General features: G+C 38.9%; 1 protein-coding gene across 2 annotated transcripts in view; it reads left to right on the top strand.

The window, feature by feature from the left end:
• The window catches only part of poll (polymerase (DNA directed), lambda), a 92290-nt gene extending 68511 nt beyond the window's left edge, over positions 1 to 23779 (top strand). For both annotated transcript variants that reach the window (XM_039734826.1, XM_039734820.1), the window contains exons 4-9: positions 609 to 762; positions 2771 to 3079; positions 9765 to 9938; positions 11413 to 11541; positions 21932 to 22100; positions 22977 to 23779. In XM_039734826.1, the coding sequence (XP_039590760.1) occupies positions 609 to 762; positions 2771 to 3079; positions 9765 to 9938; positions 11413 to 11541; positions 21932 to 22100; positions 22977 to 23338 (1297 nt within the window). In that variant the 3' untranslated portion in view covers positions 23339 to 23779. The remainder of the gene's footprint in view (positions 1 to 608; positions 763 to 2770; positions 3080 to 9764; positions 9939 to 11412; positions 11542 to 21931; positions 22101 to 22976) is intronic.
• Positions 23780 to 26668: the final 2889 nt, after the last annotated feature.

Here is a 26668-nt window from a genome sequence, read left to right as displayed (position 1 = left end):
GCAACAAACACCTCTGTGTGGATTGAGCTGGCACTTTTACATGCTACACATTTCTTATCAGTCCGTGTTTGTTTATCTGAAAAGAATATTGTCCTGGTAAACATTGTAAACTACAGCCCAGAGCCAGAAAGCTTCTGTATTTCAGTTGATAAAACTTTAAATATAACAATTGAAAATTATTTCAGGTAGTGTAATGGATTGATTTGTACTGTAAAATAAATAAAACTGTACACACAACAAAGGTTTGGGCAGCCTCCCGTATAGTTTCCCTGGCTGCAAAACGCTTTCAGTTGAATGCAGTGTGTACAGATTCGAGTCCAAAGTAGAACTGATTAAGTATGAAGGATGAGGGGTTTTTATAGTCGGTTCCCAGGAAGTGACATCCTTTGGGCTGGGACAGGCAGGATTTCTCATATGTGATCTGTTGAGAGAAAAGAGAGAGGTTTAGCGCATACCCACCGACCCCTGGCCTGGTGTAGAATTGGCGTTTTCTGGTCCCATTGGTTAACTCCCAAGCTTTACGCGTTTGACAGTACATTAAATGAAATGCTAAAAAGAAAAGAAATCTAATGGTTCTTTGATTTGACATTTACCATTCCATAATGCAGGTATTTCGATTCCAATCAGCCAAATAATGATACAGGATGTAACAGCACAACTGAGTCTAATCCCGATGCATTGAAAGGAAATGAGAGCAAACAGATGACCGAGACCGTCTGTCAAAAAGAGCCAGTGGAAAACGGGACCATTTTACAGTACCAGGTGATTTGTGCTACATTGTTCAAGGGCAGATGAATGTTTTTAGTTTTCTTTCAAATTGTCCCTATCAGAAGTAGAGAAAAAAGTATCATAGACAACCCATACAATATTGTAGGTTCAATCTGTTCAATATTGTTGTGGTAATGTGACCTAACACCAAGAAATGGTTAAAAATATATACTAACTAGGGGGCTTTGCCCCCTACTCGCTTCGCTTGCCCACCCTCTGCCATTGGTGGGGCGGTCCAGCCATTTTGCGTCTCTGCCACTCATGTTTGGGGGATGGGGGGGGCTGTGGCAGCTGTGGCTGAACGCACACTAAGGAGATGCGGTCGGATCAGCTGCTTGCTTGCTGCTGCCGCCAAGCTACATGTTCTGCTTGTTGCGCTGTGTGTCGATCATTTAAAAGCCTGTATAGCAGTTGTCCTTTTGTCTCATTGCCTTGTCTTGCGGAAAATCGCATATTGTCTTCTTCCAAGATGTCCAAGATTTTTTTTTTATAATAGAGAGATGTTTATTTAGCTCACTGGAGCATCAACCAGTTTTAATAATTAGAAAAGTGAATCTACTGTCATTGCTAGAGATAATAAACATGACACTATATAGCTGATATATGTTCCTGCAAAATGTGATTGCTAATGGCTGGAGAGTCTATTTTCTTTACATGAGGCCAATTTCCATACCAGTCACTCATACTGACAGAGGGCAACTGGCCAATAGAATGGATTCCTGTTTCTAAATGTACAGTAGGGCAACTGGAACTGGATGCACTGCTATGTTGTTGTTGTAGTAATATTGCCAACTTTACAGAGTACAATGACATTTACTTTTATTTATACAGCAGATGTTGTTATCCACAGTAAGCTCTAGATTTTAAAACTTATAGGTGTAGTTCCAAAGCAGTCTTCAATATGTGCTTTCAGACTATACACAATGTAATGAAGGTATCTCACTTTAGAATTTACAGTAAAGCTCATGTCACATCACACAACTTCTAGTCATTTCTTATGCCTACTGCAATTGCTCATCTTGTTGCCATATCGGTTTACATGACTGAAAACTGGGCATGTCAAATTTTGGCACTCCATGCCGAATTCCCTGCACCTTTTGCTGATAGCCAATAGCATGTTGCCTGACAGAGCTGGAGCCATATGATGAGTTAACAGGTATAGTTACATGTTTGTTTTTTTTTCTCCTTTTTTGTCATCGTATATAAAACACAAGACATCAGACAGATGAGCTTCACTTCTGCTTGTGGCACATGCATTCCTTATTCCTCATAACTGTATTATATAAATTGTTGTTCTGGATGTGCACTCATTGATTGTCATCTCTCATACACAGAGAGCCCACCCCAATGAATAAAGACAAAATGCAGCCTGTTTAATTTTGTTGGAGAATATCATGGACTAGATGGAGTGAATCACTGGTCATGTTACATTACGCGACTAGCCTTCACAATAGCACACCGCCGACTGTTTCAGACTCACTAAAATTGTGTAAATAAAGGCTACAGCTGAAAATTGTTTGAAAAGTTGTCTGATGTGACATGGCCTTAAACAGAAGAAAAATCTATTTTTATTCTTATGATCTCCATAATCAATCCTAATATTCCTTATAACATAACCTCTCTTTTAATGGATTTTTTCAACATTTAATTTGTAAAATGTGTAGTACTTTAAATAAGATTCCTGAATACTCGAATGTCTTAAAGATGTAAACTCTGTCTACGCAAAAAATATTTTTGGAGCAGATCCCCTCAAGCTGTTTGTACTAAATAGCTGGAGTATCAATCTCAGTATTCTGCTTTTAATGTGTATTTTCTCAACTTTAAGGAGTTTGATTAATAAGATTCCTCAAGTAAGTCCCTGGTGATCATTTTTCTATTAATATAAAAGTACGTTTTCTTTTTGCAGCCTGTAATTAAGCTTAAGTTTGTTCTAAAACTTACTAAAAGCCTAACAAAGACTTTCTAATTGACATATTTGTGTTACATTTTTTTTCCTTATAAGCTCTCTGACAATGAAGCAAGTGATGATGAGGATGAAGTTGTGAACCACAGTGACCTGCAAGCTCTTATTATTGGCCACTCTCCACTCAAGGAATCAGACTCTAGTATAACAGTTCCCTCTGTTGTGGGAAAATGGGTTTGTGCTCAGTCTTCTGAGTCAAAGAAAGAGAATTATAACAAGCATATTACTGACAAACTCGAGGTACTGGAAAAATCCTACAGTCACCAAGGGGACAAATGGAGAGCGCTGGGATATGCCAAGGCCATCAATGCTCTTAAAAGTTATTCTAAATCTGTCACTTCATATGAGGTAATTAAAACTTGCACATACACACAGATTTATAATACTGTACATTGAATGTTATAAAATTTGCTGATATTGGATTTTAGCAGACTAAGCCATAAAGAATGGTAAAAGATAAACCATCCATTATCTTCTCGGGCTTCACGTTTCATGTGCTTCCCAGCTTGTGTTGTGCCTGTAGTTGCTTGCTTAAATTTGGTCAGTTTGATGCTTGCTGTTTCAACTCCGCTATCATGCCTACCTTTCAAAATGTTTTTAAAATGGGAGTAAAGCACAATTAGAGCGCCTTCTCGTATTTGTGCAAAATGTGCTCGCTCCCCAGTTTAGAGTTTTATCACTGGACTCTTGTTATTCATAGATTGTTATTCTGGTGTAACCAACATTTTTCACCCCTTCGTCTTGATCCAGTTATGGCATAAGCTGTTCAGATTTGGCACTGTTGGAAGATTAATTTGTTTCATAATGAAAAGGGCACCTGGTCTAATGAAAACTTTGTTTTTTTCAAAGTTCTGCCCTCTCTTGTATTTGTATGAAGTACCTTCAGAACCACATTTTTGTAAAGTCTGCAATTCCTCCTCCTTAGAAGATAACAGAGATCCATCCATTATCCAACCCGCTATATCCTAACTACAGTGTCACAGGGGTTTGCTTGAGCCAATCCCAGTCAGCACAGGGCGTAAAGCTGGAAATAAACCCCGGGCAGGGTGCCAGCCCACCACAGGGCACGCACACACACACACACACACACCACGTACACACTAGGGACAATTTTAGAATTGCCAATGCATCTAACCTGCATGTCTTTGGACTATGGGAGGAAACCGGAGTACCTGGAGGAGAACATGCAAACTCCATGTAGGGAGGACCCGGGTCTCAAACCCAGGTCTCCTTACTGTGAGGCAGCAGCGCTACCCACCGTGCCGCCCAATATCAGAGTTTTAAAGGCTTAAATTTTGTAGTGCCCTGCAGAGATTTAGAACAGTGTTTCTTAACCAATGGGGTGTGACTCACTTTTGAGTCACAGGTTTCCATCTGTGGGTTGCAAGTTTTTATTATTTGTTATGTTATGGAGTCACTGTTGGCTGCTAGTAGGTTATGGCATGTTGCTCCAATGATCACGCTCAATTCAAGATATGAAGATAGATTCACAAAAGTGGAACCACTCTTCGTGGGTTATGAAACACATAGGGGGGAAAGTGGATTGCGACACCAAAAAGACTGAGAAACATTGGTTTAGAGGATTCTGCTGTTTGAGGCTGGGGCTACCAGGCATTACCCTGTATCTATACTAATAAAAGGCAAAGCCCTCACTGACTGACTGACTCACCCACTCATCACTAATTGTCCAACTTCCCGTGTAGGTGGAAGGCTGAAATTTGGCAGGCTCATTCCTTACAGCTTACTTACAAAAGTTAGGCAGGTTTCATTTCGAAATTCTACGCGTCACGGTCATAACTGGAACCTACTTTCGTATACTGTATACGGCCATAGCGGCCAGCTTGGTCAACGTGTGAGATGGAGTTGCGTTTTGCATCATCACGCCTCCCACGTAATTGAGTGCCTGCCCATATAAAGCCGTCCCTCAGCGGCAATCCAATAGAAACACTCTTCCACTAAATATTCAGACGAAGATGAGATGGCCAGGGTGGTGTTTGACACAAACTCAGCGAAGCTGCGAGAGAAACTTTGAAGTGCCGGGTCTTAGCTAGCATTAAATAAAGCCGTGAACATCGCGAGATCGCACGAGATAGCACAGGCACAGCTCAGAAGCTTCGATACATGTACTCCGAGTGGCTAACGTGAACTGACTATGAATGCAGTATGCAGAGAACAAGCAAGACCTCTAAAGAGCACGGAGATTTTTGATCACGTGAACGTGTCTGCAAAAAGTGGCGTTTCCTGCCCTGCAAAAATACTATAAAAGTTGGGCAGCCGGCGCACACGTGTGTAGCTGTGCCGGCCTTTGAGATGCTGACTGCGCTTCTGCCTTAAGTGAAAGTAAACACTTTTAATTTTTTCCTCCTTCCCCTGAGCTATAGCCCAGACAACTGCAAACACAGGATCCCATTTCTAGACCACGGCAAACTAATATTAAGGCACTTCGCACTTTCTTCTGCACGTATACGATTATGAGGTCGTCAGGTCAGATTATGAAGACACGCACAGGAATGGAGGAACCACATTGCCATCCCTGCAGGTTAATGGCAGGGCTGTCTCTCCGGTCTACACAAGACCCACCGCATATCAACAGCAAAGACGTCTCTCTACACTATATGAAACAATAAGGCAAGTTTCCTTTCTTTACACCTTTTTTACCCTTTATCCCAAACCAAAGCCTTTCTCTCTTAACACTGCAGAGGACACAAAACTAATTTTCTTTAATTGCTGGTAAGGCACATTACCACAGGCAGAAATTTGGACGTTCACATAGATAATGTAATTTTTATACCACAGCCGTCGTGTAGCGTCTTTCAAAAGGAATCTACTACCGAGGGATGATCCATATACATTTTAGCTGCTGTTAGTACTACTTACCTGTTGTGTTATACCGTCTTTAAAATGTAGTTTACCCGAAACCACTCCAGTAGTAGTATATATCTATACTAATAAAAGGCAAAGCCCTCACTGACTGACTGACTCACTCATTGACTCACTTATCACTAATTCTCCAAGTTCCGTTTCATTTCAAATTCTACACGTAGGTAGAAGGCTGAAATTTGGCAGGCTCATTCCTTACAGCTTTCTTACAAAACCGTTAAGCAGGTTTCATTTGACGCCATTTTCGCCGCCATATTGAATTTTCCAACGTCCACCATGTTGAACTTTCTTATTTATGGCCCCATCTTCACGAAATTTGGTAGGTGGCTTCCCTGCGCTAACCGAAACCAATGTACATACTTATTTCAGTGGTATGACGCCACTGTCAGCCGCCATATTGAACTTTCCAACGTCACTAATTCTCCAACTTCCCGTGTAGGTAGAAGGCTAAAATTTGGCAGGCTCATTCCTTACAGCTTACTTACAACAATTAAGCAGGTTTCATTTCGAAATTGTCCGCATAACGGTCAACAACGTCCGCCATGTTGAACTTTCTTATTTACGGCCCCATCTTCACGAAATTTGGTAGGTGGCTTCCCTTAGCTAATCGAAACCAATGTACGTGCTTATTTCGGTGGTATGACGCCACTGTCGGCCGCCATATTGAATTTTCCACACGTCACTAATTCTCCAACTTCCCGTGTAGGTAGAAGGCTGAAATTTGGCAGGCTCATTCCTTACAGCTTACTTACAAAAGTTAAGCAGGTTTCATTTCGAAATTCTACGCGTAATGGTCATAACGGTCAACAACGTTCGCCATGTTGAACTTTCTTATTTATGGCCCCATCTTCTCGAAATTTGGTAGGCGGCTTCCCTCCACTAACTGAAACCAATGTACGTACTTATTTCGGTAGTATGATGCCACTGTCGGCTGCTATATTGAACTTTCCAACAGTCTTTGTTACTTATGGGCCCATCTTCAAGAAATTCTATCGATCAAAGAACTGTCACTTACCGAGTGGTTTCCATGCCCGGAGATAGCACCTACCTTTTCCATTCTCTTTGTTACATATTGCACGGCCATATCAGGCTCACTCTTGATATCCGGAGGAACATTCTGTCTTATGTATTGAATGACTGGGACAGGTTCAAGGTGTGGACTGATGACGGTACAGGAGATAATTATACTACACAGGAGCACTAGAAGAGTGAAATGCTTAAGCCCTTCACCTATGGTTCTGCATGTGAGTTGATGGCTGCTGCTGAATTGTTCGGTTGTCGCTTTCAAGTGTACCGAAATGGCCAAATATTTTACCCCTTTCGACAACCGCCAATGCCTCTTAAACATCTTAGATTCACAGGTGACGATTTCAGTAGTGGACACTTTGATGTTTATGTTTTATTATGTTTATGTTTTTATGTTTATTTTTTAAACTCTCAAAAACTGGATGTGATTTTATCGATGAAACCGGTTGTGTGCTTACAACGCTTGACAGATGCCAAATGTCACTTCAACACAACAAATCCTGCAAATACTGTCGTAATTGAAACAAACCATGAAACTCAAACCGATTATGACAGCAGCAATCCAAGCTGTGAGATTTGAGACAAGATTACTGTTCACATGGCCAACTGTAAGTTACATGCTCAAGAGTAAGCTCAGCGCACAGCTTGGTCATGTTACAACCGGAGGGCCGAACTGACAACATGGTATACAAAGAGATCCTTAACAAATAATTATTGGCATATTGTCCCACAGTTTAAAAAGGTTTAATTTTCTTCTTAATAAAAATTTGAATGCAGTACTTCACCGCTGCGAAGCACGGGTATTTTGCTATATATATATATATATATATATATATATGTATATATATATATATATAGTTCAACATGGCGGACGTTGTCGACCGTTATCGACCGTTATGACCGTTACGTGTAGAATTTCGAAATGAAACCTGCTTAACTTTTGTAAGTAATCTGTAAGGAATGAGCCTGCCAAATTTCAGCCTTCTACCTACACGGGAACTTGGAGAATTAGTGATAAGTGAGTCAGTGAGTGAGTCAGTCAGTGAGGGCTTTGCCTTTTATTAGTATAGATATGTATTTGTATATATATATATATACACAGTGATCCCTCACTATATCACAATTCGACTTTCGCGGCTTCACTCCATCGCGGATTTTAAATGTAACCATATCTAAATATATATCACGGATTTTTCTCTGGTTCGCGGATTTCTGCGGACCATGGGTCTTTTTTTTATGGTACATGCTTCCTCAGTTTGTTTGCCCAGTTGATTTCATACAAGGGACGATATTGGCGGATGGCTTAGAAGCTACCCAATCACAGCATGTATTACATATTAAATAAAACTCCTCAATGATATACGATATGCTTCCTGCGTGGTGCTTGATTGTTTGCTTTTTTCTGTCTCTCTCACTCTCTCTGTCTGACGGAGGGGTTGTGAGCAGAGGGGCTGTTTGCCTAGAGGATACGGACGCGCCTCTACAAAATGCCGCTTTATCACGGTGCGGCATACTTAAAAGCACAAAAGCACATATTGATTTTTTGATTGTTTGCTTTACTCTCGCACTCTCTTTCGCTCTCTCTCTGACATTCTCTGCTCCTGACACGCATTCTTTGACGAGGAATATATGTTTGCGTTCTTTTAATTGTGAGAAAGAACTGTCATCATTGAATAATGTTAATCAAATCCTTGATGACTGCAACACTCGTAACAGTGACAAAACAATTACTTTGACAATCATGTTACGTTATTTTTAAAATGTTTCCTTTTCTTTTTCATAACTTCTTTAACACACAACTTCTCCGCTGTGAAGCGCAGGTATTTTGCTAGTCAACTAATAACCCCAAGCATTTGACTCACCAGGCAGGACGGTGGCGCAGTGGGTAGCGCTGCTGCCTCGCAGTTAGGAGACCCGGGTTTGCTTCCCATGTCCTCCCTGCATGGAGTTTGCATGTTCTCCCTATTTCTGCGTGGGTTTCCTCCGGGTGCTCCGGTTTCCTCCCACAGTCAAAAGACATGCAGGTTAGGTGTATTGGCAATTCTAAATTGTCCCAAGTGCGTACTTGTGTGTGTGTGTGCCATGCGGTGGGCTGGCGCCTTGCCCAGGGTTTGTTTCCTGCTTTGCGCCCTGTGTTGGCTGGGATTGGGTCCAGCAGACCCCCGTGACACTATAGTTAGGATATAGCGAGTTGGATAATGGCTGGATGGATATGACTCACCCCTGATTATGTACAATCAGTAATCAAAACCATAATTTTAAAACTTTGTAATTGTTTCCTGAAAATGAATACAGTCGATTCCGGTTAATCGGACCGAATCCTGAAGATCCGAAACAGATCATATTACATAAGCCTAATATTGTTCACTTATTTGGACCAAAATTCTGTTTAATCGGACCAAAGAACGTGACAGAGAATAAGAAAAAGAAGCTACAAGTCATCCGCGGAAAGCAGATGTAAGCGTAAAGTGGAAGACCAGGAAAGTGATGATGATGACCCTAATGAGTTAGTGCAGGTGACAACACAGGATGCGAGGAAATGCATTGAGACTTTGTGCCGCTATTTCATGCAGGAGGGAAATGAAGGCAGTCCCATTGATGCGTTAGATGTTTGAGTGATTTTGTTCAAGTGCAGTGCGTCAACAGAATGCGTTAGATCACACTAGACAAGTTCTTCAAACGTTGACTGGAATTTGGTAATAGAACCTTTTTTTATTGTGCTTCGCATGCTGAGTGTCATGTAGATCGTTTTGAAGAATTTGTAGATTTTTTTTCAATAAACAAAGTTGTAAGCAACCGTACATGTAAGTAGTTCTTGTTTGTACGTCCGCCATACGTGTGCGCAGAACAATAAAAGTTATAATGACATTTAATATGTTACTTATAGCACGTCCCGTCTTGGTTGCACATGTATAGGGCATGTTCGTGTAATCGGACCAGCCGGTTATTAGGACCAAAATGATCGCGTCCCAATGTGGTCCGATTAACAGGAATCGACTGTAAATCGAATTCCATTGGATTCATCTTTTTGTCAATTGTTTAAATAGAAATATTTAAGCAAAACTGAAATATAGGGTATGAAATATGATTCAGTTTGTTGAATTTACAACTATTTTTTAATTCACAGGAAGCATCCCAAATTCAGGGCATTGGGAAAAAAATAGCAGAAAAGATAAGAGAGATTCTGGAGAGTGGTCATCTTCGCAAATTAGATCATATATCAGACAGTGTGCAGGTGCTGGAACTCTTTTCTAATATCTGGGGGGCTGGAGCCAAAACTGCACAGATGTGGTATCAGCAGGTATTTGAAATCAAAATCCCTTGTCTTGATTTGAGGTTTTGTGACCACATTAAATCACTAAATAATCTCTATTTACCTTTTTTCTTTTTGTTATGTAAATATACCAAATGTTTTTGTATCTTTAACTTCTTGTATACAATTTCTGTCCATTCCATTAAATCCTAAATAATGCACATCCAGCTCATGGTATGTACACACAGTAGAGGGGTCCCAGGTAAGGATTTGTCATTGTAGGTAGTGGAGGAGACAATAGGACCCTCAAGGTATTGACAATAGTTAGAATATATGTTTTAAATAAGACTGTAGGCCGTTGAAGAGGTAAAGTGTGTTGCTGCCATTCTGTGATAATGCTTCTAGCAGTCACTGCAGAGGCGCAGAAATAGGAATAGAAGAACATTGGCATTTATCAATAGGTTAGAAGTGCCCAAGTCTAGTAGGTGGAAACAAATGGTTATCCTTTCTTATATGTTGTCTGCTGCTCTATATTGGAGAGAATCGTCCATCTGGGTGTTTTCTCCTCATTTAAATGAGATGTGTTGTTAAACAGCACTTGTAGCAATAAGAGGGTGTTCTAGGATAAAAATACCAAAACTACCAAAGCATTTTCCTAACCCTAAATGTGACACTAAGGAGTGACCCAGAAGAAGCCCCAGGAATGGGGTATAACCCTAACTCTTCTCTACTGGCCCTTTAAACTTGGAAGTGGGAGGCAAGTTAGGCTTAACTGCTACACAAGTGTGTTGGAAAATCGGCACGCAGTGGCTAAATATGACATACCCAGTCATGTAAATTAGAGCATCAACAAGATTAGCAACTGCAGTCAGCATGTGCTATGACTAGAGGTTGCATAATGTCACATCAGCTTTACTGTAAACTCTAAAGTGAGTCACCCCCATTACCTGTGTGGCACACAGTAGAAAAGCTGTAGTGGATTGTAGGGGATTAGAAAATAGTGCCAGTCGTGGTCCAATCTATCTGGGTTTTGTACTTTGAGTTACACATGTTGTTCATCCCTCCCTAGTAGTAATGGAAAGTTATATAAAAAAAATCACTAAAGTAACAGTGCTCTTACCAACAGACAATTTGACCAGCTAGGGAACAAGCAATTAATCTTTGATAGTGTCTTTATCTGTAAACACCACTGCAGAGAGCCATATCAAAATAGTACACTTGGATCTTTTAAATCTGGAGCTTGGATAGGCAAAGTGACATGCTTAGGGTCACACAATACGTAATTGATAGGATTTGAACCTATAACCTTGTGCTTTGCTATCCACTTCCTTTTTAGATTAGGCCACATACTGTGCCTACCTCTATTACAATAACAAAAGCAGCAGACTACTGTTAAAGATTTCAGTCTTTGAAGAGCACATGCATGTTTATTGTACCAGTCAGTACCAGAAGGTGCATGCTTACAGTTTGCAAATGAGTGTATCTGTTTGAAATATTTAGTCTTGTTTCTGTCTTCCAAAAGGGATTCAGAACACTTGGCGACATCCGTATGAAAGCTTCCCTTACAAGTCAGCAGACAATTGGCTTGAAACACTACAATGATTTCTTGGATCGAATGACACGTGAAGAGGCAGGAGAGATAGAAAAAACGGTAAAGAAAAAGTTTCTTTCCTTTTTTATTTTACATGAAATGGTTGTTTTGGTTTTTTTTTTTTTACCAAGTCAGTGTAACGTAAAGTGGACCCTAAGGAGTAAATTTTGAACATGCGCTTTCCTTAAAGAATTCAGAGTAATCCACCTGTAAAACATGCAGTATGATTACTGCCTTGAATATCAGCCTGCAAAGACCAAGGACCCCTTGTGTGTGTGTGTGTTTTTGTAAGTAACACCCCCCTACTTTCCTCCCTCTCCTTTCTCAGTGATTGCACTTTGAATGCTGGAAAAGCAAGGGAATCCTCTCTTTTCTGTACCTTGAAGTGTCAGTCCTGTGGAGAGAAGAAGGGTCTCAGTGTCTCATGCTGTCAGTAAAGGCCTTCTTTACAGCACTGTATTAATTGTATTTATAATAAAAGGAAGATCTGACTGACAGCTTCTAACATGCAGCCCTGCATCCTTGCTGTAACTATGGCAGCAGTGACCACCCCAAACCTGTCACTCATCCATGGCTTCTGGACCTGAAGAATACACCTCGCTTTTTCTCCCATTGGCATTCTGCCTTTATTTAATAAAAAAATGCACACGAATGGGGGTTCGGGAATTGAACCCCACTTTGCAAGTCAATCAGAACAATCCTGATTGTCACTCTGAGAGCAGGGAACTAATCCTATTGTTTTTATTATGAGATTACTTGTCCCAGATCTCTTAGCTCCTTTTGGGGTAATAATGCAGAATGGGGAGATTAAAGGGATTAGAATGCGTCCTTCTAAGTTGTCACATCAAGATCTAAGAAACTGGAGATGTGTGTCATGAATGAAAGGTAGCCCTAACCAAAAAAAAATCAATTAGTAAGCAAAAATAAATATATAAAGGAACAAAGTGATCAGCAGGCTGCTCCCCACCTCCTCCACATAACTCCCTCCAGAATGGTGCTCGAGTTATCCTTTCAAATTAAATAAATTAAATGATGTGTCAGCATACAATTGAAGTAGAAATCATGGAAAAGGGACATTTGAAGATCTTTTTAAATCACGTCTGAAACAAAATAAAGATAAAACAGGTATCAAGGATCTTAAAGCTACTTAAAAAGCACACGTTTATTCTTTAATTTCTAACACAGCTTTATCCTGAGCATTTAATAATCATGAAGTCTGTTTTCCACAAGGAAGTGCAATTTATTCTTTTTATCTGTTTAAGACTACAGTAACAGTTTTTAACATTATTTATAGTATTGGATAGTTTTAAATTTCAAAGGTTCTACACTTTTAATTTGCAGCTGCATTTTAAGATCCACAATGCCCTTGCATGTTTCCTTCATGCTTATCATAGTTCTAGAACACATATATTTAAAATTAGAAAAAGAAAAACTTGGTGGTCCAAGTTTTTCACTTATTCCAGGTACTTTTTCAAATATATTGAATAAGAAGGCCCCCATTAATACTCCCCGATATTACTGCCTGGGAATTAGGCTGTGAAATCGACTACCTTCCCTAAAATATAGTCCACTGTCAAGACAATCCTGTTACCTTTTCAGCAGAACGAGTGATTATAAAATGATTCTAGTGCTTCAATTGTCTTTAATGAATTTAGTTCCACCTAAGCTGTGTAACTGCACTGTTGTTTTTTGAACACTTGCTCTGAAATCTTGGCTTGAATAAGATATATATGTTATTTTATACATACTGGTTATACAATGGACTTGCACCCCATCCATAGCTGGTTCCTGCTCTGTACCTGATACTGACAGTATATGCTTGGGGCACCCTGTCACCCTGACCCTGATTAGGTACGTTTGAATTGTTATATATGCTATATGTATGTTAACGCATACCTGATGCACTACGTGTAAATCCCAGTTAGCATCTTCCATGAACACAAGTAGTTTTCAATTTTTAAATCTCAGCCAAGGCCACAGTTTCTCCCACCTACCCTTAGCATTTAAATACAATGAGACCACACTGCTACATTTTTATTTAAAAACACAGACATTAGCCTCTGTTTTCACCTTTCATCCACAGTACCTCCAGCATTTTCAACAACTGAAAATGGAAACTTTTGAAATTTCTCTCTAGAGCTGTAAGCTTCTGAACATACAGTATGAGCATTGTGGTGTTTGGGTGGATTAAAACACAGATTCTAATCATACTCTTATTTGTTTGTGCTTATTACATAGCTCTTCCATGATTGGATTCTGCTCATTATAATACCTCATTCCCTGATTGACCATCCTTCATAGAAAAAAATCCATATTGCAGCATAGCAGACTTAGAAAATTTGCTTTCCATGGTGCCTGTTGTGTTGCTTACCCGTATGCATTTAAATTGTATTTTGCATATAGACTCTACAAAACGCAATTTAGATGCAGTTAGAAAGTAACTCCTCTATGTTGGAATATGATTTTCTTCCATGATGTTATTAGATTCTGTGTTTTTACCCATCTACACCACAAAATAGAGGCTCTGTTTGCAGAAGTATACAATACTGCAGAAAGTTTTCAAAAGTTTCCATTAGGCAAGTAATTTCTCTGTCTCTACAGTTTTGCAATAAATCCTGTGACCAGCAGTGTTACTGTCATTTCAAGTATTCCTTTTCACCGATGCGCAAATGCCCAGTGTAGGCAAATGTCTGTGTCATGTGTTTTTAGTCAGAGATACTTTTGTTAATGATATAAAAACACTAGTGTGGATGGTGATCATTTTTAAAAGAAAATGTAGTAGTGTGGACATAGCCAAGGTGGTGAATTTTTTTTTTCTTTTTTAAATCAAAGTCCAGACTTTTAATTACTTGCTAGCCTTAGTAACAGATAACTTCTGTGAGAGACTGCTTGTCTGACATTTACAGTCCTATTATTTTTTAATTGGTTTATTGTCTCCTCATGAAATTTACTTGGACTTAAAGTTGTTAAAAATGATGCATAATGTAAATCAAGTTTGTCAAGTTCTGGAAAATAGTTGTAGGCCTATACTTAGTAAGTGTATTTTAAACTTTAGGATCGTGGAGTGTTCCTACACAATGAATAATCCTGTTACAGTAATTGGTCTCTTCTGTTTATGTAGTTTAACACTTTTTGCATTTTACTAGTTTAGTTTCTATGGAAGCAGCACTCTTTCTAGCAAAGGACAGATTATGCAGAATAAGGAAAGTATATACAGAGTGATGGTGGTTTAAGCAGGTATGAGAATATCTTGTTACATTAAATTCATAAGTCTTTATTTTGTATTGACACCATGCACCAACACAAGGTCATTTATAAAGCAAACAAGATTACAGTTTCATATAAAATTGACAATCCAATAAGAATAATCAAATTTTAGGACCATTGGGATCGATAATGAGATATTGACAAACACTACAATGAGTACTCAAAGGATCGGTATATAAATAACAGCAGTGCAGTACAAAATAGATAAATGAATTGCAATAAGAAATTCTATCGTGCATCATAGCTCAATATAGCTCAGTCCTGTCTGATGTTGGTCCTTGCCTTATTCCCAGTGATAGGCACCATATTCCTGGAACTCTGAACTGGATGTGCATGTTACCAGATGGGTGGATTAAAGCACAGCAGAGTACATCTTAAAGAGTTGATACACAAAAACAGTTTTTGAAAGTAAGAATGAAGAGAAGTGCCTTCTGTCTAGATTTCAGTGTTTTATTTTATAAAGCCTTTTGAATAGACTTCAGGAGAGAGTTCCAGTTGAACATTCATTATACATTTCTAATAAACTGTTGTTTCTTATGTTCTATGTTTGATTATGTACAGTACTCGTGATTACTGAACTGGATAGTATAGGGATAGTTTGTTGAATATGGAAAGTAATATTGTGAATTACTCATGTGCTCTAACTCTATACACTTGCTTTTTGGCCATCTCTTAGCTGAAATGCCATAATAAAATGGAGGTCTAATCGGCAAGGTGCTTCATCAGTTGGGATGATTCTTTCAAATTGCTGCCTACTACAAGATAATGGCACTGTCTAATAGCCTTTGTTCAGTTTGGGAGTATTTTCTCAGTTCTAGCAGACCATGACTGTTTGTCTAAAGACATTTGTTTGCCGACTTTTCTCACCCAGAGCTTTCAGGCCCTGTTCTTGCTTGTCACAGTGAAACACTCAAAGTCAGAAACCCTGAAATAGATATATTCATGTCTGTCCTGAGTACATTTTGCATTTCAGCTTTCTGTTAAACTCATGTATTCCTATGTATATTTTGTACCTGAGGTGATTGTAAATGTCCTTCTGTGTTGCCTACCTTCTGCTTATTAGTAAAATTATGATTTGATGTTGCAGCACTTGAAGTATGTTTCCGAAATGTCAGTGTTTGAAAAGAACATCAGGTTCAGCTGATTAACTAATAGCTGATTTGTACTAATAACTTATGTAGATAGTTCTTCAAACATTCAAGGTATCCATTTTAACTATGCTGTTTCATAATTTGTTCCAGACCTCCACTACAATTACTATGAAGAAGCACTTTGTAAATTCCGTTTTGCATGTATTTCGTATTTGTCTCCTTTTAATATCAACAACATTGTCACATATACAGTGACATTTTTAACTTGTCTTTTGGGCCAACAACCAGCAACACCTCACACAATCTCCAGTGACATAGTAAATGCACGCTTCATGAGGTCTGATGAGGGTATAACCGAAGTGTTGTGCTTCTAACCTCTGTCTGCAACTAATGTTTATGTAGCATTCCCAGGTGTAATTGGCAGAAATCAAACCTAGACAGGATTGCAGGCCAATACAGCACACACATGAGAACAAACACATACAGTACTTGGAAAATGTTATGTGGCTAACGAGCCTGGCGGAATGGAATTTCTGTGAGCAATTAATGTGAACGTGAGAAAGCATGCAAACCCAGGGTGCACCAGTTCAAAGTATACCATAAGTGTAAAGCCAATACAATAATAGCCCAGTTAGCGCTGAGCATACATTCTTAGAAAGTAAAGTGCTAGTCAAATTAGTGGTAAAATGGAATCGATATTTTAGGATGTGGGTAAGCCGTACAGTACAGCAATATTAAAGTTTTATTCAGCAAATTGATTCTTCAAGGAGTTACCTTTGCTGCTGAGCATTTTGAAGTTGTAGTTACAGAAGCTCTTATGTGCAATTTTGGAAATGGACGTTGCCAGTTTAAAGGAGTACCAACATCAACTCAATACTGACCAGTTTCCAGTCACTTTAACATTTGCAGTTTCACGTCAAATGAACGTGAAGACATTTTCCAGACATGATGGATGAAAAGCACTGAAACATACAGAGCAGTGTACACTGCAACTGACTGCTTCTTCACCAACAATGATGAATAAATGTTATCAGAAATTTCTTATTATCCACTGCTGCTATGACAAAAACAGCACTGAATGGGGCAGCATTAAGAGGTGTCTTGCTGTACTAGCACTGAAGTTCTGAGTATCCGTTCTGTAAAACTAATATGGGAGTGCCATTTACCAATCCAGTAACGCAGTACAAAGTCATAAAGAGTTGCCATGTTAACACCACCAGGCACAAACGTACCGTAATGACAGAGTCCTAAATGTAGTAGTTTGTAGAGATGTTCTGTATTTTTTTAACTGTGACAGATACAAGGATACGTTAATTTCAGAATTTGGTAAGAACTCAATAATGTAGTTCTAAAGTAGGCATGCCTGACCTCTGCTGAAACCTATTATACTTAATATGTTTTTTTTCTTTCATTTGATTGTGGTTAAAATGTTATATTTTGTTCCAGTAATAAAAAAAAAAAAAAGTTTTTTTTTACTTGTTAGTATAACCATAAAATTCTCAAATCCCCTTTCTCTAAATCAAGGTGCGATGGATAGAGCCTTTGCTAAAAGTTTTGGTCAACAGTCCAATTATTGCTAGACCCACTCATGCACACATTCACACTTGCACAGCATCAGTTTAAAAAATACAATTCTTGGGATGTGGCAGTGAAACCCTGATGGACCCAGGGAGAGAATGCAGATTACACAAGGAGAATGACCAGGCCATAAATTTACTGTAAACCCAGGACACCCCTCTGTGCACATGTAATCAGTTTAATTATCTAGTTCAGTTCAATAAAAGATGAACAGCATCTTAAGGAATATTTGCATTGTAAGTGTGGTACAGTGGGTAGCGCCCTGTCTTTGAATCATTGTTACAGTGGAGTCTGCATGTTCTGCCTGTCTCTGTGTTGGGTTTCTCCTACAGATGTGCTGGTTTGTTTAATTTCCAGCTCACAGTTGTCTCTTTGTAGATATGTTCAAGAATGCCGACCTGCCAGTGCCATTTGGATCAAGTGCTGCCAGTATCACCTTTAGCCTCCTTTGTGCCTGAGTTTCATTAAACAGGCATTAGTGTTGTGTAAATAATGTTTATCTCATGATACAAAAAGAATGAATAAAATAAATACAAATTAAGAAAACCACTACATTGAATACCTGGATGGGAGAATTGGTAGCGTGGCACAAAGATGCTTGGAGTCCATTACAGAGGGTAACTTCATGATTTAATTGAAGAAGAAACACCAAGTTTATGCAGGTTAAATGACTGACTGACTGACTGCCCTGAATTCTAGTTTTTCATATCCACCTTAAATTTTTTTGAAAATATTAACTCCGTACATTCAAAAACTTAGATGGTAATTTAAAGCGGACAATACCATATGTTCTTTACATTATAGAACTCTTAAGTGTTGTAACAAGCCTGTCACAGTTATAACTGAAACCGCAGAGGCAGTGGTCGTACACATATAAGTGTAGGAGGCACAACAAGAAATTGACTTGGTAATTTGTAAATGTGCTGCTGTTTCATATTGCTTCAGTAGGTTTTAACCTCCTGAGATAATGATTTTGTTTGTGTATCCTTGCAATAGTTTACTGATTAAGTCACAGCTTTAAAAGTACGAGTTTGCTGTCCACTTCTGAATTTTTTTTTTGTTAGTTTCATATAATATTGTAAAGCAGAAATGTGACACCATAATTAGCTTCTGGGTTTGAATCGCAGACTTTGCTCTCATTGTTCAATTTCCTCATTCTCCCTCCTTCCCTTTTTATTCTTTGTTCTCCTCTTTTTCTCCCATATCCAAAGGGTGGTGTGAGTGTTGGTTAATAGTAGAATCTAAGTTGGCACAGTGTACACACATGTATAATATAAGGGTGTGTGGGCATGTGTGTGTCAGTGTGCCCTATATATCAGGCATTTGATCAGCTGTTCAAAGTTCAATCCTAGCTCCAGACTCTGTGTGTGATCCTAAGCTAAACTCAACCTGTGCTTTAATATGGGGAGGGTGAGTTCTAATCTGTATTTGTAAAGCGTCTTTAGATGGTGTTGCCTATGGCAATGACTTTGTTGCTTTATAACCTAGAATTAAAACACGAAAAAAAAAAATGTGTTCAGCTTTTGTTTACTCGATGGAACTTATAACATTCAAAGATATAATAACAAAAGTTCAGAAAAAATATAATAATAAAAACAACAAGAATCAATGCAATTGATAAAGGATCACATCCCTCCCAAACAATACTTGTAGACTCCCCTCTGATGTGAGTAATCGCCTTCTCCATTGCACACCAAGCTGATTGGTTCCCCCTGTGATTAATTGTGATCATTCTGATTAATTCAGCATAAAGATTATTTATGGAGATTTCCAGTGCTTGGTAGTGCAACTGTAAGCAAACAGTTCCTTATGAGTGGCATGGCACTGTCAAAAGATCGCAGGGATAAAGTTCTGAGCAGGCACAAGTCGGGAGATGGTTGCAAAAAGATTTCAAAAGCTCTTCCAAACCCTAGGAGCACAATATAGCCCATAATGAAGAAGTGGAATGTGTTTGGTACTACTAGGACCCTACCTGAATCAGGCCTTCTCTCCAAACTGGATGGAAGAGTGAGGAGGAAACTGGTCAATGGCAACTTTGAAGGATTTACAGGATTTTATGGCAAAATGGGTTATTGTGTGTATGTGACAACAATTTTACAAATGATCCACGAATATGATTTGTACAGGAGGGTTGCAAGAAAAATGCTACTTCTCAAAAAAGGCCGTTCAACGTACCTAGATGATTCTGAAGCCAAGTGGGAAAAGGTGTTCTAGTCAGATGAGACCAAAATCAAACTATTTGGCCTCAACACCAAACTGTACACCTGGAGGAAAACCAATACAGGTCACCATCAAAAACCCCACCATATCTACAGTAAAGCATGGAGGTGGTAGCATCCTGTTGTGGGGGTGTTTCTCTGCCGCAGGGACTGGGGCACTTGTCAGGGTAGAAGGAAAAATGGGTGGGGCAAAATTCTTGAAGAAAACTTGCCAAAAATTGAAGATGCAAAGAAGGTTTGCCTTTCAACATGACAATGACTGACGCATACAGCAAAATTGACCACACAGTGGCTGAAGGAGAAAAAAGTGAATGTCCTTGTGTGGTGTAGCCCAGACAGAAACCCTATTGAAAATATGTGGACTTGAAGTTTGAAGTTCACCAACAGTCACTATCCAATTTGCCTGAGCTTGAACAGTTCATTAAAAATGAATGGGCAAATATTACAGAGTCTAGATGTGCAAGGTTGATAGAGAAGTTTCCCAACAGACTCAAGGCTGTAATCAAAGCAAAAGGTGGTACCACAGACTACCAACATGGGGAGATGGTCCTTTATCAATTCAATCTTGATCAGTTTTTTATTTATAATTATTTTTCCAAACTGTTGCTTCTATATATTTGATTTGGATGTTGCCGGTAGCATGAAGTAAATAATACTGAAAAAACATTTTTTGCTTGTGTTTAAGCTATAAAGGAATAAAATGTGAATATTTTCAAAGGGGGTTATTCTTTCTTATACCCACTGTATATTTGGCACACTCATTTGCCCCAATGTCACTTACAAGTCAAGTCACCCTAAATTTTATTTATTTATATGCTTATTTATCTTTAAACAGTTGGAGCTGAGGTGTTACGCTTATGCAGTGAGCCAGAAGCGGTTAACTGAACCAGCAGTCTGCCCTGACCTTTGTCATATTTTTGTGTGTACTGCCCATAAGACTCTATATGACACTGTATTGGAAAAAGAGGGGTCAGAAAGTGAATAATTGTTTTCTGTTGGACAGGAGTGATATTGTTGTAATGAAAAACAAAATTCTTTTCAGTGTGCTTCTTGTGTTGTTGGTCAATATATGCATATTTTATTGATTTTTTTGTTTATTTAGTTGTATCATTTCAACACATATTGTTGTGAATCAAAATAATGATGATAATATTTTTTATTTATATAATGCCTGCCCAGAATAGGACAGTAATGTACTGTTGTTTGCATTGCATCTGAAGAAAGTAATTTAATGAAATCAGTAATTCCTACTAGATGACCCTTTTATATCTAACTAGACATTAAGCTCGTTACAATAACAGGCGCTAGAACAGTAGTGCATAAACATTAGTAGGAACAGTCTATATTAAATGGCAAGGGACCTTGTATGTGGCTGTAATATGCGTCACTGTATTGTGTGCTTTTAATTTTCTCTCTCAGTAATACTGGTTTGTATTTCTGTAAAATGCCTGTAATTTTGTCTGACAGTAATACAGTGGAACCAAAGTAATTTCCCCCATGGGATTGTATGTAAATACAATTAATCTGTTCCAGGCCGTATGAACTGTATGTAAATATATATTTTTTTAAGTTATAAGCACAAATATAGTTAATTTAACCATTAAATGCACAGCGTAATAGTAAACTAAATGTAAAAACATTGAATAACACTAAGAAAACCTTGAACAACAGAGAAAACTAACACTGTAAGAGTTTGCGCTATAGCCTTATGACCCGCTCGCTAAAAACACCTTTTTTAATGAGTTTTAAGCACAGGGAAAAAAATGAACATTTGAAAAATCTGTAATTTAATAAACAACCAAGAAAAGTAACATTGCAACAATGCACACGTGCCTGTGTGTGTGTCTGTCTCGCGCGCACCTGTGTGTGTGTGTCTGTCTGTCTCACGCTTGCCTGTGTGTGCGTGTCTGTCTCGTGCGCGCCTGTGTGCGTGTCTGTCTCGTGCGCGCCTGTGTGCGTGTCTGTCTCGTGCGCGCCTGTGTGCGCCTGTGTGCGTGTCTGTCTCTCTCTCTGCACAGGTAATGCACAGGAAGAGACTGAACACGTGCCGTGTGGCCCCGCGCATGCGCACTTCACCAGAAGAGAGACGCACACATGGACACCTGGGAGCACACTGGGGTTTTATTAAAGAGGGTATGGTTTTAAAAAAAAAAAACTGCATAGGAGTAGAAAAGAGATATCTTAAAATTCTGTGGTTAAATATTTGATTAGAATATGCTGTGCCAATCTGAAAATGGTGATACAGAACAGTTATGCTTGGCACTGATGGAATTGTTACTGTTTATAACACTAAAGGTGAAGGACATGGCCTTGTCTCTGAACCCTGGCTTGATTGCTGTAGCGTGTGGCTCATATCGAAGAGGAAAAGCAACCTGTGGAGATGTCGATGTCCTTATCACACACCCTGATGGGATATCCCACAAAGGAATATTTAGTAGAGTCTTACATGGACTTCGGCAAAATGGTAGGTTCATACTTCAGTGAAGTTTTACTTTCATATATAGATGTTTTATCAATCAATTTTATTCTATGTAGAATTTTAAAAGAATTGGTTAAACTGTGATCAGCTCTGCCACCTCACAGATACAACATCCTGAATCCACATCCTATCCACAGTCGAGCTTGTATTATACCAATGTCTGTGTGGCTTTCCTACTTGTACTGCACTTTTTGTTCCACATTCCGAAGGATTGCTAGTTAGATTAATTGGCAATTTCATATTGGCTGTTTGTGATTGGGAATGTATTTACTGGACTCCCCAGGCTGATTAGAAAGAGTCCTGGCCCCCGGTAACCATACAAACTAATGTGAACCAGGAAATGTGAATGCTTGATTATTCTAAAAGCACTATTTCCTGTTGCTGATTGTTTGTAAGTTTCATATACAGTAGCTAATAAAACAATTATTAAAAAAAAAACTAATATGCATATCTCAGCCGTATAACTGGTGAAAACTGATCAAGGCTAAACAAATACAGTGCAAAATAAAGATAACAGGTTTATAGCAAAGTAGAGATAAAGGTATTATAAGAAAATGTTTGTTCTGAAGTGGTCCTTATCCAAACTGATACTTTTGTGCATTACATAGAGGATATCTCCGTATGATCTATTCCTTAGAAATGCTGTTATATTTGACACCTTTTCTGAATGTGCTTTAATGCCTTTGTGTAACTTTTAATTCGTTGCAGTCGCCTTAGAAATTAGTAAAACAAAAGCCAAGAGAACTGATGTTTTACTAGATGAATTAGCATTGTAATATAACCATTGCCGACTTTAACTCATTTAGGAGAAATTTTTCAAGTGAACCTTTTTTTAATAGTTCTATTATCTTCTTATGCAAGGCTTCCTAACAGATGATCTGGTCAGCCATGAGGAAAAGGGAAATCAAAAGAAATACCTTGGAGTCTGTCGTCTCCCAGGACCCGAACGTAAACACAGGAGACTTGACATCATTGTGGTGCCTTACAGTGAATTTGCCTGCGCTTTGATGTACTTTACTGGTTCAGCACACTTCAACCGTTCTATGAGGGCACTGGCCAAGACCAAGGGGATGAGCCTTTCTGAACACTCCCTTAACAATAATGTTGTCCGCAAGGGCAATCTGAAAATAAGCACTGGCTTCCCACTCCCCACTCTGACTGAGAAGGATATTTTTGACCACCTTGAACTGCCTTACAGAGAGCCTCATGAAAGAGACTGGTGACAATTGTAAGGATAACTGCATTTAGTCTTGTCTTCTGATTTTAAGCAATTTAATTGAATGCTCTGTGTCTTGAGTGAGAATTGAAGTATTAAGTGAATATTTATTTCTCTACAGTGAAACTCTAATAATGAAATTTATATGTCAGTATCTTTGCACATTTCTAATACCTGTGATATTTTAAAGTAAATTGATCAAGGCTGTTAGTCATGTAGGACACAATTACAACTGCTTTTAAATGCTGCATTTAAAATACTTGAAAATGATTGTTAGCATAAAATATGTGCTTATTTGAGAAAGGGATGAATTAAGAAGTAAAAACAGGAGAAACTGCTAAATTAGTTGGGTGAATGTACTAAAAATAGGGAACTATAAATGTGTAAGTAATTATGCATGACCAGACTGTTTTAGAAATACTTTCTAATAAATGGAATGTTACACTGAGTAACCACTTATCTATTTAGTGTACTGGACTGGACTGTACAGTAAGTCCATCTGTAAAGGTCTAAACTTAACACCTGCTACTTAAAAGAAATGCAAGTCTTAACGCCATGTGAGGGTCCTTTTTTTTTTTTTTTTTGAAAGTCCCATCAGTTCCCTCCACTGGCCCAAGCAGCATTGTCACACTGGGGTTAGGGCCGAGGCGTGCTTTACTTAGCAAATTATGTGAGATTTGAGCGCCATCTTGTGGTTAACATCTTCTTTACTTTATTTAGTAGTAGATCCTCAAATGCATTTACACAGTAACGAGATATACCTTTGCAACACATTCATTCTGGTAGTTTAACAGCCATTTTCTGAGTTTACAAATTGGTTCTTTGCATTGGAACAAAAATTTTACAACCATATGTGTTTCCTGATACTGGGTTCCTTTAATCTCCTTATTATAACTCCTGATTTTCTGGGGGTGTGTGTATACACAAATATATAAGTATGTAGTGTGTGTGTGTATATATATATATATGTGTGTGTGTATATATACAGTGGGTATGGAAAGTATTCAGACCCCCTTCAATTTTTCACTCTGTTATATTGCAGCCATTTCCTAAAATCATTTAAATAAATTTTTTCCCTCATTATTGTACACACAGCACCCCATATTGACAGACAAAAAAATGAATTTTTGAAATTGTTGCAGATTTATTAAAAAAGAAAAACTGAAATATCACATGGTCCTAAGTATTCAGACCCTTTGCTCAGTATTTAGTAGAAGCACCCTTTTGAGCTAATACAGCCATGAGTCTTCTTGGGAAAGATGCAACAAGTTTTTCACACGTGGATTTGGGGATCCTCTGCCATTCCTCCTTGCAGATCCTCTCCAGTTCTGTTAGGTTGGATGGTAAACGTTGGTGGACAGCCATTTTTAGGTCTCTCCAGAGATGCTTAATTGGGTTTAAGTCAGGGCTCTGGCTGGGCCATTCAAGAACAGTCACAGAGTTGTTGTGAAGCCACTCCTTCGTTATTTTAGCTGTGTGCTTAGGGTCATTGTCTTGTTGAAAGGTAAACCTTCGGCCCAGTCTAAGGTTCTTAGCACTCTGGAGAAGGTTTTTGTCCAGGATATCCCTGTACTTGGCCGCATTCATCTTTCCCTCGATTGCAACCAGTTGTCCTGTCCCTGCAGTTGAAAAACACCCCCACAGCTTGATGCTGCCACCGCCATGCTTCACTGTGGGGACTGTATTGGACAAGTGATGAGCAGTGCCTGGTTGTCTACACACACTGAGGAGAGGCAAGACACAGGACAGCCCACATGGAGTTTGCTAAAAGACACCTGAAGGACTCTGAGATGGTGAGAAATAAGATTCTCTGGTCTGATGAGACCAAGATAGAACTTTTTGGCCTTAATTCTAAGCGGTATGTGTGGAGACTATATATATATTGAGGGCGACCTCAATATAGAAAAAAAGTTTCAATTTCATCACAAAAATAACAGAAACTACGAGTATTAAAGTAATACCGCTCAAATGCAATATAACCAAATTAATGAGTTTGTATAAAATATCAAATTGATCTACATATTGAATTGCCTTAAGAAGTGGTCAACTTAAAAGGCGGTCGCCTTAAAAGGTGGGTCAGCCTAGTATTAAATAATTTAGGTATACATATTGAAATTTTTTTTTCACATCAAGCAACACTCCATATCCTAGAATGATCAAGTGAAAACAAGGATTATAGAAATTTATAAAAACTAAAATATCATACTGACACAGGTATTCAAACCCTTTGCTGTGATATTTGACATTTGGCTCGGGTGCACCCCACTCTGTTGGCCATCACTGGGGCATTTTTGCTCCTTGGTTGGTGTTTAGCTGTCATCAGTTCAAATGATTGGGCATGAATAGGAAAGGCATACACCTCCCTCTCTAGGGTCCAACTGTTCAGCCAAAACCAAGCCATAAGGTTGAAGTAATTGCCTCTAAAGCTTAGTGACAGGATTGAGTCAAGGCACAGATGAGGGGAAGGCTAAAGAAATTATTGCAGCACTGAAGGTTTTCAAATATTTTTAAATGGAAGAGGGTTGGAAAAACCACAGCTGTTTCTTTAAGCTGGCTCACATGAAAAAATTTGGGAGATGGGCCATGGCAAGAGATGTGACTAAGCACCCAGTGGTCTCTCTGGCTAAGCTCCAGAAAACCAGTGTGGAAATGGGAGAAACTTCCAGAAAAAACAACCATCACTGCACTCTACCAATATAAGCTTTATGACAGAGTGGCCAGACAGAAGCTTCTCTGTAAGAGACACATGGAAGCCCACTTGGATTTTGCAAAAAGGTATGTAAAGGACTCTCAGACTGTGAGAAGCGAAATTCACCCAATCTCCACCAATAGCCTTATGTTACCAAGAAACAAGAGTGGCCCTCTGCTGCTTCTTCCAGTCTAAATCCTGCACTCACTGGCGATTCTTCAAGAACCTCGCCTGCACTCCAAAATCTTACCATGAATGGCATCTTTCTGCACTCCAAAGAGGTGAACTCTGAAGGAGGGAGGGTGGAAACGACAGTCCAGCAAAGTTTTGTGATTGCTTCTTGTATTTTCAGACTTGATTTCCAACTTGAAGGTGAATTTCAGCAACATTTTTGGGAGGTTAAACTATCATTAAATGCTTCAGCAGATTTTTAAGAGTTTGAAAGGGTTAAGTTTACGCTTTTGGCAAATTGTCTCCCGAAACCATCACTACTCCGTCACAAAAATGATGACCAGTACTTTCCGTGCTGAAGGAGTAATCTTCAGCTTCTGAAGCAGCATTTGATGATTCCAGTCTAGTGAATGTCTTTTGGTGTCTTGTAATGCGTCCATGTTTTCACCCTCAGCCTCACAACTGGAGAGCAAATCT

This window comes from Polypterus senegalus, chromosome 1, assembly GCF_016835505.1.
Source record: "Polypterus senegalus isolate Bchr_013 chromosome 1, ASM1683550v1, whole genome shotgun sequence".
NCBI lineage: Eukaryota > Metazoa > Chordata > Cladistia > Polypteriformes > Polypteridae > Polypterus > Polypterus senegalus.
The sequence above is the reverse complement of the archived record's forward strand: the minus strand, read 5'-3'. Positions and strand labels throughout refer to the sequence as shown.